Here is a 13,664-nt window from a genome sequence, read left to right on the forward strand (position 1 = left end):
TTGATGGACATTTAGGTTCTTTCCATAGTTTGGCTATTGTGGACATTGCTGCTATAAACATTCGGGTGCACGTGCCCCTTTGCATCACTACGTTTGTATCTTTAGGGTAAATACCCAGTAGTGCAATTCCTGGGTCATAGGGTAGCTCTATTTTCAACATTTTGAAATGTTTTCCAGAGTGGTTGCACAGCTTGCATTCCCACCAACAGTGTAGGAGGGTTCCCCTTTCTCCGCATCCTCACCAGCATCTGTCATTTCCTGACTTGTTGATTTTAGCCATTCTGACTGGTGTGAGGTGATATCTCATTGTGGTTTTGATTTGTATTTCCCTGATGCCGAGTGATATGGAGCACTTTTTCATGTGTCTGTTGGCCATCTGGATGTCTTCTTTGCAGAAATGTCTGTTCATGTCCTCTGCCCATTTTTTGATTGGATTATTTGTTCTTTGGGTGTTGAGTTTGTTAAGTTCTTTATAGATTTTGGACACTAGGCCTTTATCTGATATATCGTTTGCAAATATCTTCTCCCATTCTGTCAGTTGTCTTTTGGTTTTGTTAACTGTTTCCTTTGCTGTGCAAAAGCTTTTGATCTTGATAAAATCCCAATAGTTCATTTTTGCCCTTGCTTCCCTTGCCTTTGGCGATGTTCCTAGGAAGATGTTGCTGCGGCTGAGGTCGAAGAGGTTGCTGCCTATGTTCTCCTCAAGGATTTTGATGGATTCCTTTCTCACATTGAGGTCCTTCATCCATTTGAGTCTATTTTCGTGTGTGGTGTAAGGAAATGGTCCAATTTCATTTTTCTGCATGTGGCTGTCCCAGTTTCATTCTTTTTGCATGTTGCTGTGAAAAACTCTAAAAGAGCTTTTCTTACATATGGGGGGAGGGGGAAAAGAGGGACAAATTTTAAACTATGGGGCCAATCACAAAGATTTGCATACAGAAAGTGCTCAACAGATGTGTGTTAAATTGGCTTGAATCTAATTGAATGAAAGCTTATGATGAACTATGAACCACTGAGATGAGTAAAATTAAAAGGACTATATGGATATCATAAGCCAGGGACATAAATCTTCAAAAAAAGGAGGATAGGCCAAATAAACTTGATAGCCTATATGAATTTTAATGAATTCTTTTCTATTTACTTATTTTTAAGTAATGTCTATGCCCAACATGGGGTTTGAACTTATGATCCCAAGATCAAGAGTCACATGTTCTACCTACTGAACCAGCCAGGTACCCTGAACTTTAATGAATTCTTTACATAAATATGTCAAAATATAAAATAGGTAAATTTATTAAAAGTCACTTGCTAACTTATTAACAACTTAGCACTGTAATTACATGGAAGATTTAGATTCATGGAATCAATCATAAAAATATTTTGGGATATTACTGGTTTGGTTTCATAAATGAAACAAAGGCTTAGATACTTTTCATATTTATAAAGGGTCTCTAGCATAGGTTTTCTTTATTCCTAGTTAGACCCCTTCTATCAGAGCATACTACCTCTTCATCTGCTATGTATCTCCTTAGGAAAAAGCTCAATAGAATCAATTTATTATTTCTTGAAAAGTCAATAAAATGTGATTAATTTTAACAAATATTTAATGAATACTAGAGATCTCATCTTAATTTTCTAATTGTTCCTACTTCCCTAGTTACTATAAATTAGCATGAAATTGAAATGCCACCTGGACTAAAATAGATAAGTCCTTTGTTTAAATTAGTACTTTGTAAGGTGACATTGTAACACTCCAAAGCCCTCATATATTATGATGTGTAGAGAAATACCTTTCTTCCTGTTCTTACAACTTATGCCTTATGCCTCTACAGTGGAGCGATTCCAGTGTAGCTGCCGGGGGCTAGCTATCCTGATGTGACCTGCTCCATGGCAGATGCAGGTTCATGTGCCTGCCAGGGAGTCAGCCAGGGGATCCTTACTGCTCTGGATTTTGTCCTGGGGAAAATCCTAGGCTGTAAATTGCATGCCATAGTCTTGGATTAGGTAATAGATTCTGACCTGCTTTGCCTCCCAAAGAACAGGAGTTTATCAACTGGGCACCTGGGAAATTGTAATTTATACCTCTAAGGAGAACAGAGGAGTCTGGACAACTAGCTGTGGCTATTATTTTCTGTATGTACAGAAACCTACTCTGTTGGGGGCCAGGGTGGCTCACTCGGTTAAGCGTCTGTCTTCGGCTCGGGTCATGGTCCCAGGAGCCTGGGATGGAGCCCCAAGTTGAGTTCCCTGCTCAGCAGGGAGTCTGCTTCTTCCTTCCCCTCTGCTGCTTCCCCTGCTTATGCTCTCTTTCTCAAATAAATAAATAAAATCTTAAAAAAAAAAACAACAACCCTATTTTGTCAATTTCAAATAAAATGGGCAGGTTGTCAATGTTATTGTAAAGATGCAATGGACATTTCAGAGACAGAGGGATATATAGTTCAGTCAGGGGATCCAGAGAACTCAAAGGAGGTATAGGTCAGGAGTGAAATTGACCTGGGCTAAATTAGGTTCTGCAGTTTACTAGTTATGTAATTGTAAGCAAGTCATTTAGTAGCACTATAAACCCTTTTCTTCCTTAACTGTCCTAGGGAAACTATTATCTTCTTCTCCACTAAACTGTGAAGTTCAGATTGCAGGAAGAAGAATGATTGCTGGTATGCAGTAGGTGCCCGAAATATTTTGTTCATCTATGTATGATGAGAAATTAAAAGAATATTTGAAAAGGGCAGTTGCAAAAATATTTACAAGTTTATATCTTAAAACCTTTCTTTAATTACAATTCTGGGAAAATGTACAGTATGGTACAGAGAAAAATATCAGAATTGCATAGTCTTGGGTCAAATTCTGTGACTTTGGAAAATTTTTCCTGCTTGAGGTGCCTCAGTTTTTACTTCTCTAATATCCCTAAAAATCACACCACTAAACTTATAATAGCATCCATGGTTGTGATAATTAAGTGAGGCAATGTGTAGGAAGTTCCTTGAACAGTGCCCCAAATGCAGTAAACACACTACTATTGCTTTTTTGTTGTGTTAGAAGATTGTTAACCTCATCTCTTTGCATACCCGTTTGCACCTCAGTTCTAACAGTAGGTGGCAGCAATGCTCTCTTAACCACTTTGAATGAGCCCTGCCCATTTTTTGGAATAATTAGTGAAGGCTTACTGCGTGCAGGGCACCAGAAAAGCAGGGGGATAGGGATCATAAAGAAAAGAATGGAAGGGAGGAGGAGGAAAGAAGAAACAGGGGGTGGGTGGGAGACAAAGAAATGTTTAGAAATGATATGATAATTCAAAAGAAAATACTAAAATAGTCTTTATGAGGGTGGAGCAAGAACCAGATCTCTATTGGACAGCCTTCTACCTTATAGGATTTAATGTTATTTTAAAAAAAAATTTATTTATTTGACACAGAGAGATCACAAATAGGCAGAGAGGCAGGCAGAGAGAGAGAGAGAGAGAGAGAGAGAGAAGGAAGCAGGTTCCCTGCCCAACAGAGAGCCCAATGTGGGACTTGATCCCAGGACCCTGGGATCATGACCCGAGCCGTAGGCAGAGGCTCAACTCACTGAGCCACCCAGGCACCCCTGTTATTTTTTTTTTTAAAGACATGTAGGAGAGTGGTACTTACCATATATTTTCTGTGTTGACAATTTTTAAGTCTCTCTTAACTGGTCCTAGATGAGATTTTAGCTGCCCAGAAGGAATCTGTAAAGCCTAAGGTGTTTAACCCTTCATTTTTTATCAAATTATTAATCTCAATTATAAAAATATGGCTATTTTCCTCTGTGTAAAATACTCCTTCTACAATAAGACACTTAGTGTATATTAGTTATCTGCTGCTCTGTAACAAATAGTTTAAAGGTGGGTGGCTTAAAATGGTAAGCATTCATTTTCGTATTTTCTGAGGGCCAGGAATCCGGGAGCGGCTTAGTTAGGTGGTTCTCACTCAGGGTCTCCCATGAAGTTTCAGTGATGACATCAGCTGGGGCTGCAGTCATCGGAAAGCTTGATGGAGGCTTGGAGGATCTGCTTCCAAGCTGGCTCACTCACATGGGTGGTGGCAAGAGGCCTCAGCACCTCACCAGTTGTTGGCTAGAGGCCTTATCCTTTTGCCTGTGAGTTTCTCCATAAGGTGGCTTGAGAGTGCCCTAACATGGCATCTGATCTCTTCTAGGGTAAGTGATCCAAGAGAGACCACAAGAAGGAAGCCACAATACCGTTTATGACTTGGTTTCAGAAGTCATACTCTGAAACTTCTACTGTATTTGTTCAAAATGAGTCACCTAGGAAGTAACTAAACACCATTCTCAGGAATCATATACATATACAGGAAGTGAGGTTCAAAAATGGAGAAATCACAGGCTGTCTAATCTCTCTCAGTGGGGCCCTGGACATATATATCATCCTCTCCCTGGAGCTTAATTTCTTCCTCCATAAAAAGAGAACAGCCAGAGCATCTTGAGCCACAACTCTAAAGTGGCCTATCTCTGCTCCATCTAGTTGTGATTTCAGTTAACAACTTGGTCTCTAATTTTTCATCTCTAAAATGAAATGATCCTAGACAGTGGCTTTCACACTTTTTAGACCCATTGTGAGAACTATATTTTATATTGAAACCGCATACATACAGGCATGAAAAAGAGTCCATATGGATAACAAAAAAGTAAGTTCCACAAAACAATACTTATTCTCATGATGTACTCACATTCACTAGCCTCTGCCCCATTCTATGTTAATTTGTTTGAAAAAAATTGAGTTCAAGATCTACCACATTGATGTTACAGCCCATCGATGGGGTTCAACATTTCTTGTGTTAAAAGCTAACATCCACTCTCACTCCTTGAGGCTCCTTTTTCAATGGTATTAGAACAGAAATGTTAAAGAGTGAAGGAGTCCTCACCTTCTAGTTTTGGGGAAGCAAAAAGCACCTTCAAAGGGGGTTCAAGCCCGGGCGCCTGGGTGGCTCAGTGGGTTAAAGCCTCTGCCTTCGGCTTGGGTCATGATCCCAGGGTCCTGGGATGAAGCCCCACATCGGACTCTCTGCTCGGGGGCAAGCCTGCTTCCCCCTCTCACATTGCTTGCCTCTCTGCCTACTTGTGATCTCTCTCTGTCAAATAAATTAAGAAAAAAAATTTTAAAAAAAGGGGGTTCAAACCTACCAGCCTATCCTAATTGGACAGGAGCTAGTATCAGAGGCATCTTGTCAGGGTGGAAATGGTACCGTGTTTAGCTTCAAAAGCTGGCCCTGCGACTCATGAGCTCTGCCACCTCAGGCAGTCCCTTAACTCGAGTTCATTCCTCCCTTCCATAATTGGAATAGTAAGTATCCTTGCCTATCTCATAAAGTTGTTAGCAGGCACACAATGAGACAATTAGTCACTTACCATGTTGGCAGAGAAATGACAGACATGATCTTTATTCCTCACAAGGACCCTGCAAGATACAGAGTATGACACTTGTTTTACGGATGGAGAAATTGAGGATTAGAGAATTTACACGGGCGAGACCTTAAAGTTAGCGAGTGGCAGAACTAGAGTGCCAATTCCGTTCCAACTCCCAAGCCCTAAAGGAGGAAGGAGGCAGGCTATCTGCATTGGAAGTTTAAGTGGTGACCATCGGACGTATTAAAATACAGATTCATCCTGAATCACCTCGGTGTAATGACTTCAGAAACTGGTCCATGAGTCGACCTTTTCTAATCTGTCCTGTCCTGACCGCGACAACACGTAATTTATCGCAGGTAGCCTTGGGGCTTTCTCGCGTTTCTAGCCGCCTTGACGCACCAGGGACAGCGAACATTGACCATACCGGCTCGCTCACGCGGAACACGTCAGCCCTGAGCACACTTCTGTAAGCGGGACCCCCAAATGGTCCCCACAACTAATTCCCCGGGTCGCTTCAATACAACTCCGTGACATTTAAAAGTGTCATTTTCCGAGAAAGGCCTAGCTTACATCTCTTTCGCTCCCAAGTTTCGTTCCGTCAAGGGTGTGCGAGCCTTGGCCGCTTAACCCGAGGGCCCCCGCGGGACTCCGTCCCGGGCTTGGCTCCCCAGCCCCCGGCGGGCGGGACTGGCACCACAAAGCCCTTTATTGAGGCCTCCGCGTGACGCGAGCCACCCCGCTCCTGGGCGCGGCCCGCAACTCGGGAGCGAGCGGGACGGAGGCGTGTGCCCGCGGCGCGGGCCCGCAGCTGTGCGCGGCCATGGGCGCCTAATCGGGCGCGCGCTCCGAGACCAGCGAGAGCGGATAATCAGGCGCGGGCGCCCGCTCCCCCTCCCGGGATCCCAGAGACCCGCCCTCGAGGCCCCGGCTGACTGGGCGTGCCGGCCGCGCGCCGGGTGGGGTTGGGAGGAGGGGCGGGGCGCCGGCGTGGGACGGGGCGCTGGGAGGGCCTGCCCCTCCGCCCTCCGCCCTGCGCCTCGGGCCCTGCAGGCGGCCGAGGCTCCACCCGCTTCCTGGAGCCCGGTCTCGCTCCGAACTGCGCCCCGGGGCGGCGGGAAGGCTCGTCGCTCCAAAGGGTGCGTGCGAGGAGGGTGGAAGGGGTTCGTACAGTGGGCCGCTTCCGCGTGAGCTGAGATTTCGGAAGAAGGGAAAACCCGGGAAGGTCGGCATTGCTTTAAAGGGCTCGGGCGGGGAACGGGAAGTTCCCGTGTCCGCAGAGCCTTTCGTCGCTTAGCGTTGCCCCAGTCAGACACGTTTGGGTGCGGTGTTGGAGCCAGTTTGGCAGGTGGGGCAGTGACGGAATGCCGATGCTGTTAACTTGGCTTTTCCTCCGTCCTGGGTAAGAAAGGATCAAATGAGTTCATGGAAAATGGAAGAGAACACGGTGGTATCTTAGGGGTTCAGCTTCAAGGAATATTTGTTAGGGATGTTCTGACATCCAGAAATGCTCTTTCTAAATCTTTTTATTGTGTGGGTATTAAAGTGAAAGCCATTAATTCTGTGAGTTGCAAACATTACAGGTAAAGCGAACAGAGTATGCCAGTCATTCCATCAGGCACCTATGTTGGGAAGTTGGACCGTGGTGATTCACCATGGCTTACGGCTTGCCAAGAAAGAACACAGTGAAAACCATATTGCGGGGCAGTTGTTATAACGTGTAAGTATTTTCCTCACTGTGAGCATTGACTGGGAGTGGGGAGTGTCCCCGGTAAAATAAAAGTACCGGAAGCCTTATGTTCCCCATGAGATACTGGGCTGGGCGTTTTCAGTTATCGAAATAGTGATTTTTTTTTTTTAAAGGGAGATGCCTTTTTTTTTTTTTTTTTAAGATTTTTACTTATTTGACAGAGATCACAAGTAGGCACAGAGGCAGGCGGGGTGTGTGTGTGTGGGGGGGGGGGAGCAGGCCCCCTGCTGAGCAGAGAGCCGGATGTGGGGCTCCATCCCAGGACCCTGGGATCATGACCTGAGCCAAGGCAGAGGCTTAACCCACTGAGCCACCCAGGTGTTCCTAATGGGAAATGCTTTTTTTATTTTTTGGAAATGCTTTTAATAAGAATGTATAAATCATCTTACTTGGTCTTTACAACAAAGCAATACAAACTGAGGTTCGGAGAAGTGGGTTGATCAAAATCACACAGTCATGAAGTAAACAAGTGACAGGGATGGAAGTCTGTGTTCTTACTCCGAAGCAATATCTACTACTGTCAGCTACGTTAAAATTCCTCTATAGAGAGTGTAAATCTACCTAAAAATGTCTTCGAGTCAGGTATACCCCCCCACACCTTAGGATTTTTTTTTTTTTTTCAAATTATTTACTTGAGAGAGAGTGACCGGGAGAACGATCGAGTACAAGCAGGGGGGAGCTATGAACTTTGCTTCTTCTCCCACCATATCTTGCGTAGCCTAATGGGTAAGACCTCAGATTCTAGAGTCTGACTTTCTGGGTTCAAATCATAAACTCATGAGCACAACAGCCTTGTGATCTTGAGCAAGTTGTTCTACTCCTGTTTCCTAATCCTTCAAATGAGCATAATAATAGCACCTGCCTACCTCACAGGGTTGCTGTGGCAATTAAAAGTGTCCATATATGCAAACTGATTAAAATAATGCCCAGCATACAGTAAATGCTAGATAAAAATTAGGTGTTTTTTTCCTCATCTTTCAAAATCAACATATAAGGATATACCTCATTCTTTCATTCTGTGTATGTAACACAGTGTGTTTAACTAGGCTCTTCCTGATAGACATTAAGGCTATTTTGTGAGATTTTTTTGGACAAAGAATGCTTCAGTGAACATTCTTATAAATACATCTTTGTGTCCTTGTGACACAAAGCATTTATAAGAATTGTAGACTTCAAGTCCCTCCTTAAAGTTAGATGATGAAGTGGCAAGGAAGTTGGAGGAGGAAAACAAGTAGACCCATGTACAGAACACTCTCATCTCCCTGATTTGTACCAAAGCAGGTCTTCTACCTTTCCTAGTGCATATGAACTCATATAGACTCTATGAGATGAGAAACATGTAGTTGATATTTTAAATTTCCAAACTAGAACATATAAAACAATTCATTTGAAGTTCATGGTGATTATTTTTAGTATTATAGTTTGGGATTTCCTCCCCTTCTCCAATTTTCTGAGGATTCTCTTGGTACTAGTGCTTCTAAATAACTACTCCTAGGCTAAGTACCAGCTCTGGTTCTTAACTGACTTCTGAGTCTCTGTTTCTTTGTCTACCTGCATGGTGGTTATAAAGATTGAAATAAGATCACACACTCAAAGCCTTTGTGTATGTCAAGCATCCTGCTCAATGCTTGATCATTCCCCCTTTCCCTTCCCTAATATGACCCTAATTGTGATCAGCCATAAAAGACGTGGAGCATACAGTTCTTTTTTTTTTTTTTTAACTTAAGATTTTATTTATTCATCTGTCAGAGAGAGAGAAAGAGCACAAGCAAGGGGAGAGGCAGGCAGAAGGAATAGCAGGCTCTCCACTGAGCAAGGAGCCTGATATGGGACTCAATTCCAAGACGCTGAAATCATGACCGGATCCCAAGGCAGATGATTAACCGACTAAGCCACACAGGCATCCCAGAGCATACAGTTCTTAATCACATCCTCTTAAAAAAGATGGAAAGGTTGGATTGACTGTAGGGAGGCTATTTTTGAACAAAACTTCCTGCCATTAAAATTCGTAATTTTTCATTATATCTCTACGTTAGAATATATGTATGTATGTGTGTGTGTGTGTATAACATTGTACATTTATTTTTTAAAAGATTTTATTTATTTGACAGAGATAGAGATCACAAGTAGGCAGAGAGGCAGGCAGAGAGAGAGCGGGAAGCAGGCTCCCCGCCATGCAGAGAGCATGATGCAGGGCTCCATTCCAGGACCCTGGTATCATGACCTCAGCTGAAATCCACTGAGCCATCCAGGTGCCCCTACATTATACATTTAACATAAGGCCGTTTATCCTGGCTAAATTTGCAACTCTGGAAAATCCTGAAATCTCCCCTTAAGCGAAACTGTCTAGTGGAAAATAGAACTGAGAATTAAGATGTCTTCTGTATATCCCACAATAGATGCTCAGTAAATACTTTTGAATGAATTAATGAATTTTTGCTCCAGACAGGAACCTTGGGAACTTGCACGGCTTACAGAGACCTGGTACACGAACCTAGCCAACATCAAGTTGCCATTCTTGGGAGAAATTTCATTTGGTAGTCCTTTACACCTCAAAAAAACTAAAACCATTAAGAATACTCTACTCCCTTCTGCAGAATGTAAGTTCTGTAAAAGCTACTTTAGCAAATAGCAAATTTTATCTGTGTTATTTTGCTTATTATCAGAGAAATGTTTAAATATACTCATTCACACCATACCCCTCATCTATGTAGCCCTTCTTGTTTAGCATCAAAGAATGTGAATTTTGACATGTGATTCAATGTTCATTTTTAACAATATTATGTCTGGTGAAAAAGGTCCATTGGATTGCTCCATATATTTTATTTTCCAGCTATGAAACTTGAAAGGGAGTATGAAATGAAGCGCTTGAATCGCCTGAAATGTCAGGAGGATGTAGCTGAGGAAATTCAGCTTTCCCTAAGGGAAACGCAAATTGGTTTGAGAAGACCTCTTCCACCTAAGTGATATCATCTCATAATTGAACCTGTACTCAGTGCTTTCCACATCCAAAGGCAATGAAGGTCTCCAGCTTTTTGCTGTGTGAAGTTGGGTGCAGACCTACAAGTGTCCACTGGTGGACGAGCCAGCTCCTGGGGTTTGGTGGACAGCTCTGATGGATCTTCTGTGTTCCTGCCACTTACTTCTTCCTTTGTACCACACGTGACAACACTGTAAGTAGATGAAAAAGTAGCTGGAATTAAGTCGTTTATGGGATTAGTCATTGTGATTTTTGTAAAATTGCACCAAGGGAGGAGGAAATTCCTTGTCAGAGATATTATTTTGAATTTGCATCTTTGAGACACCAAAAGGAGAGAGAAAAATTGTTTTTTTTTTTTTTAAAGATTTTATTTTTCAGTAATCTTCATATCCAACATGGGGCTTGAACTCACAACCATGAGATCAAGAGTCATAGGTTCCAATGACAGAGCCAGCCAGGCATCCAGAGAAAAATTCTTCTATGGTAGACTAAAAAATTTTATTTGGTTAAGAAAATTTTAGGTTTCATTTCAGTAACTCTTTAGTTTCCAATGTTCAGTTACACATCAATTACTATTCTTATGCCATACTTTATTTTTATCCATCTATCTATCTATCTAGGCTCCATGCCCAGTATGGAGCCCAGTGTGCAGCTTGAACTCACAACTCTGAGATCAAGACCTGAGCTAAATCAAGAGTTGGAGACTCATCTGACCGAGTCACTCAGGGACCCCTCTCATGTGGTACTTTTAAAGTGGCAAGGAGAACTTACTTTCTGCTTGTGTTTTCCCCCAACATCGTCCTTTTGCTTTTGGTTAATTTTGTGTTGTCTCTCTGGGATGTCCTTGGAGCATGTGAAACACACACAAATATATGCAGATGACATGAAAATGCAAAGACCTAATTTTAAGAAAATGGTTATTTAGAGAGATGTTAGAGAATTATTCTCCCTGAATTGTATGTGTTTCCTCAACACTGTTTTTCTGTTAATTTTTATTTCTGTCTTTCACATGAAGAGCTCTCCCAGTAATCCAGGTGTGACCATGTGTAACTTAAGGAAAAGAGGTGGCTTGGCTAATATAGGCCTGACTCAGGGGTCATGGAAGAAGTAGAAACCACAAGATGGTGCCATTGATTGGATGTGGTTGCATGAGGGGATGTGGGTGAATGAAGGAGAGGAATTTAGGGCGAATTCCAGACTATGGGTTCAAGAAGGGAAGAATTGTCTTGGAAGTGTAAGAGCTATGTTAATTTTAGGTAAGTTGGTATTGGAAGTTCTTGGTAGACATGAGTGGTGGGTTTTACAGAGAGGAGTGGGTAAGGGGAAGAAAGGTGAAACCATGGGTATCTTTGGGCTCATCAGGAGGAGTGCGAAGAATAAACAAGGAGTGGTAGTGAACATTCTGAAACTTTGGTTGGCATGTAGAAGACACATACCTGTAAGGGAAAATAGCTTAGATACTGAAACCCTCGGTGAATTGCATGCTGTATTTTATTTTTAATGAAAAATATTATAGTATAGACATTTAACAATAAATAGCTGAAATTTTTGGAAAGAATCTTCATTTTTTTCAGTTGATAAAAATTGTCATCAATGAAAACATGGGGTCAGAAGAGGGGGAGAGAGAAGGGAAAGGAGAAAAGAAAAAACCCATATAATAAAATCTTAGATGTAGAAACTCTTTCAGTTGCTCTATTTATATCCTGTAGTCCTCACAATGACCCTGCAAGAAAGAAAGGACAATTACAAAGCAGAGCAGAGTTCTAACATCAGAGGGGGAAAGTTTGTGGACGGGGCTGGGCCAGGGTCTTGATGGGGCGGAACTTTCACCAATGGCTGACAGGGCAGCAAGCATAAAGGGGAAAAAAAGAACTCTCCCTTTGTTCACTTCCTTTAAGTACTATATTTATATCCAGTGTAGAACAGATTTAGAGCTTTAGGTGTAGGGCATGGACCACCCAGGACTGAATACTGGTCCCACCACTTAATAGCTGTGTCATCTCAGATAAATTATTGGGCTCTTGCTTTCCCTTGGTTTCTTCAGCCTCTTTTTATTGTGGTCTTAAGAATGGTTATTGTCTTTTCATTTTAGTAAACGGTACAGTTTCTATTCTATTATGTAGACCAAAAACCTAGTGTCCCTTCCTCTTTCCTCCCAGTTCAATCCATCTGCAACTCTTGTTGGGTCTGTCTTCAGAAAATTTCCCACATGTATCCATTCTTTCTCCGCCTCTGTCACACTTATCCAGCCCTCCACCATCTCTTGTTTGGAACACAGAAAAAGGCCCATAACTGATTTTCTTGCATTCGTCTTTGGCTTTCTTTTGTCTTCCCTTAGCAGCCATAGTGATTTTTTTTTTTTTTTTTTTTTTTTTTTTTTTAAAGATTTTATTTATTTATTTGACAGAGAGAAATCACAAGTAGATGGAGAGGCAGGCAGAGAGAGAGAGGGAAGCAGGCTCCCTGCTGAGCAGAGAACCCGATGTGGGACTCGATCCCAGGACCCTGAGATCATGACCTGAGCCGAAGGCAGAGGCTTTAACCCACTGAGCCACCCAGGCGTCCCGCCATAGTGATTTTTTAAGGGCACTCGTGCAGAGGCCCCTGGCTGACCCTGTCGGAAGAACATGGACTCTTGATCTCAGGATCATGACTTTTGAGCCCCACCATGGATGCAGAGATTACTTAAAAAACAAACAAAACTTCAAAAAGTAGCATTCATATCTTTGCCAAAAAGATCACCTCTCTCCCCCGAGTAATACCCTTTCCTGTGGCCTACAAGGCCCTAAGTTTGTTATTTGATACTTGTTTTCCTTTTGGACCTGTTCCCACTCATCTCTCAGTCCTACTGGGTGCAAAACATTAACATAATCCTGCATCTGACATATCAGACTTGTTTCTGCCTTGGAACATTTGTACTTGCTGTTTAGTTTCCCCAAGGTTGTCTTCCCTCAGACTGTCACAGAGATGTTTCCTAACTATTTAGGGCCCATTCAAAGGACATCTCTGGAAGGAGGCTTACTATGACCACCCCCCACAACCCCCCAACCCTGATAAATTGGACTTTCCTTTTACTCAGTCACTTTCTGTGATAGCACGCTTTTTTAATTCCTTTACAGCAATTATCTGCAGTTATTTATTTGCTTACTTGTTTGTTATTTCTCCATGGTGTTTCTGTTGTCTACAATAGTATATACCCACAGTAGCCATTCTATTGATATTTCTTTAATGAATGAGCATATTACCTTAAAAATTGTTGAAAAGGTGTCACTTTTGTATATGTGCTGCCGAAGTGAGCATGAAAAGGTGTCACTTTTGGAGAGAGTGATCAGATGATTCGACTTCTGCTGTTTCCTCCCTATATATCCTTTTTTTTTTTTTTTTTTTTTTTTTTAAAGTAGTCTCTAGGAGCACCTGGGTGGCTCAGGCAGTTAAACATCTATCTTGGGCTCAGTTCATGATCCCAGGGTCTTGGGATCGAGCCCTATTTAGGGCTCCCTGCTCAGCGGGAGACTACTTCTCCCTCTCCCCCTGCTCCTCTCCTCTGCT

At 42.4% G+C, this 13,664-nt stretch overlaps 1 protein-coding gene and 1 long non-coding RNA gene across 4 annotated transcripts; one reads left to right on the plus strand and one right to left on the minus strand.

Annotated features, from left to right (window-relative positions):
- Nucleotides 1-738: 738 nt before the first annotated feature.
- LOC106006163 lies at nt 739-6,308 on the minus strand. Its single transcript, XR_001180071.2, has 3 exons — nt 5,959-6,308; nt 5,389-5,437; nt 739-865 (listed from the first exon to the last, which is right to left on the minus strand). It is a non-coding gene; the product is annotated as an uncharacterized LOC106006163 (long non-coding RNA).
- An 80-nt stretch (nt 6,309-6,388) lies between these two features.
- On the plus strand, nt 6,389-10,102 carry CUNH4orf36 (chromosome unknown C4orf36 homolog). 3 transcript variants are annotated; one of them, XM_004756125.3, is made up of 4 exons: nt 6,389-6,524; nt 6,969-7,105; nt 9,581-9,735; nt 9,969-10,102. In XM_004756125.3, exons 2-4 carry the CDS (start codon nt 7,041-7,043, stop codon nt 10,100-10,102), a joined length of 354 nt encoding a protein of 117 aa, XP_004756182.2. In that variant the 5' UTR covers nt 6,389-6,524; nt 6,969-7,040. The 3 variants fall into 3 exon arrangements, with proteins under 3 accessions (XP_004756182.2, XP_012913517.2, XP_004756184.2); XM_013058063.2 differs by lacking the exon at nt 6,389-6,524 and adding an exon at nt 6,528-6,610; XM_004756127.3 differs by lacking the exon at nt 6,389-6,524 and adding an exon at nt 6,617-6,787.
- The last annotated feature ends 3,562 nt before the right edge of the window (nt 10,103-13,664 follow it).

The sequence above is a fragment of the Mustela putorius genome, unplaced genomic scaffold, assembly GCF_011764305.1.
Source record: "Mustela putorius furo isolate JIRA1106 unplaced genomic scaffold, ASM1176430v1.1 tig00000382_pilon_pilon_pilon, whole genome shotgun sequence".
NCBI lineage: Eukaryota > Metazoa > Chordata > Mammalia > Carnivora > Mustelidae > Mustela > Mustela putorius.

Excerpts from the sequence above, each read along its gene's own strand:
- CUNH4orf36 (XM_004756125.3), top strand. The coding sequence starts at position 7,041 with ATGGCTTACGGCTTGCCAAGAAAGAACACAGTGAAAACCATATTGCGG. Across the intron at positions 7,106-9,580 it reads CGGGGCAGTTGTTATAACGT|ACAGGAACCTTGGGAACTTG; the intron begins GTAAGTATTTTC and ends TTTTTGCTCCAG. Across the intron at positions 9,736-9,968 it reads TCTACTCCCTTCTGCAGAAT|CTATGAAACTTGAAAGGGAG; the intron begins GTAAGTTCTGTA and ends TTTATTTTCCAG.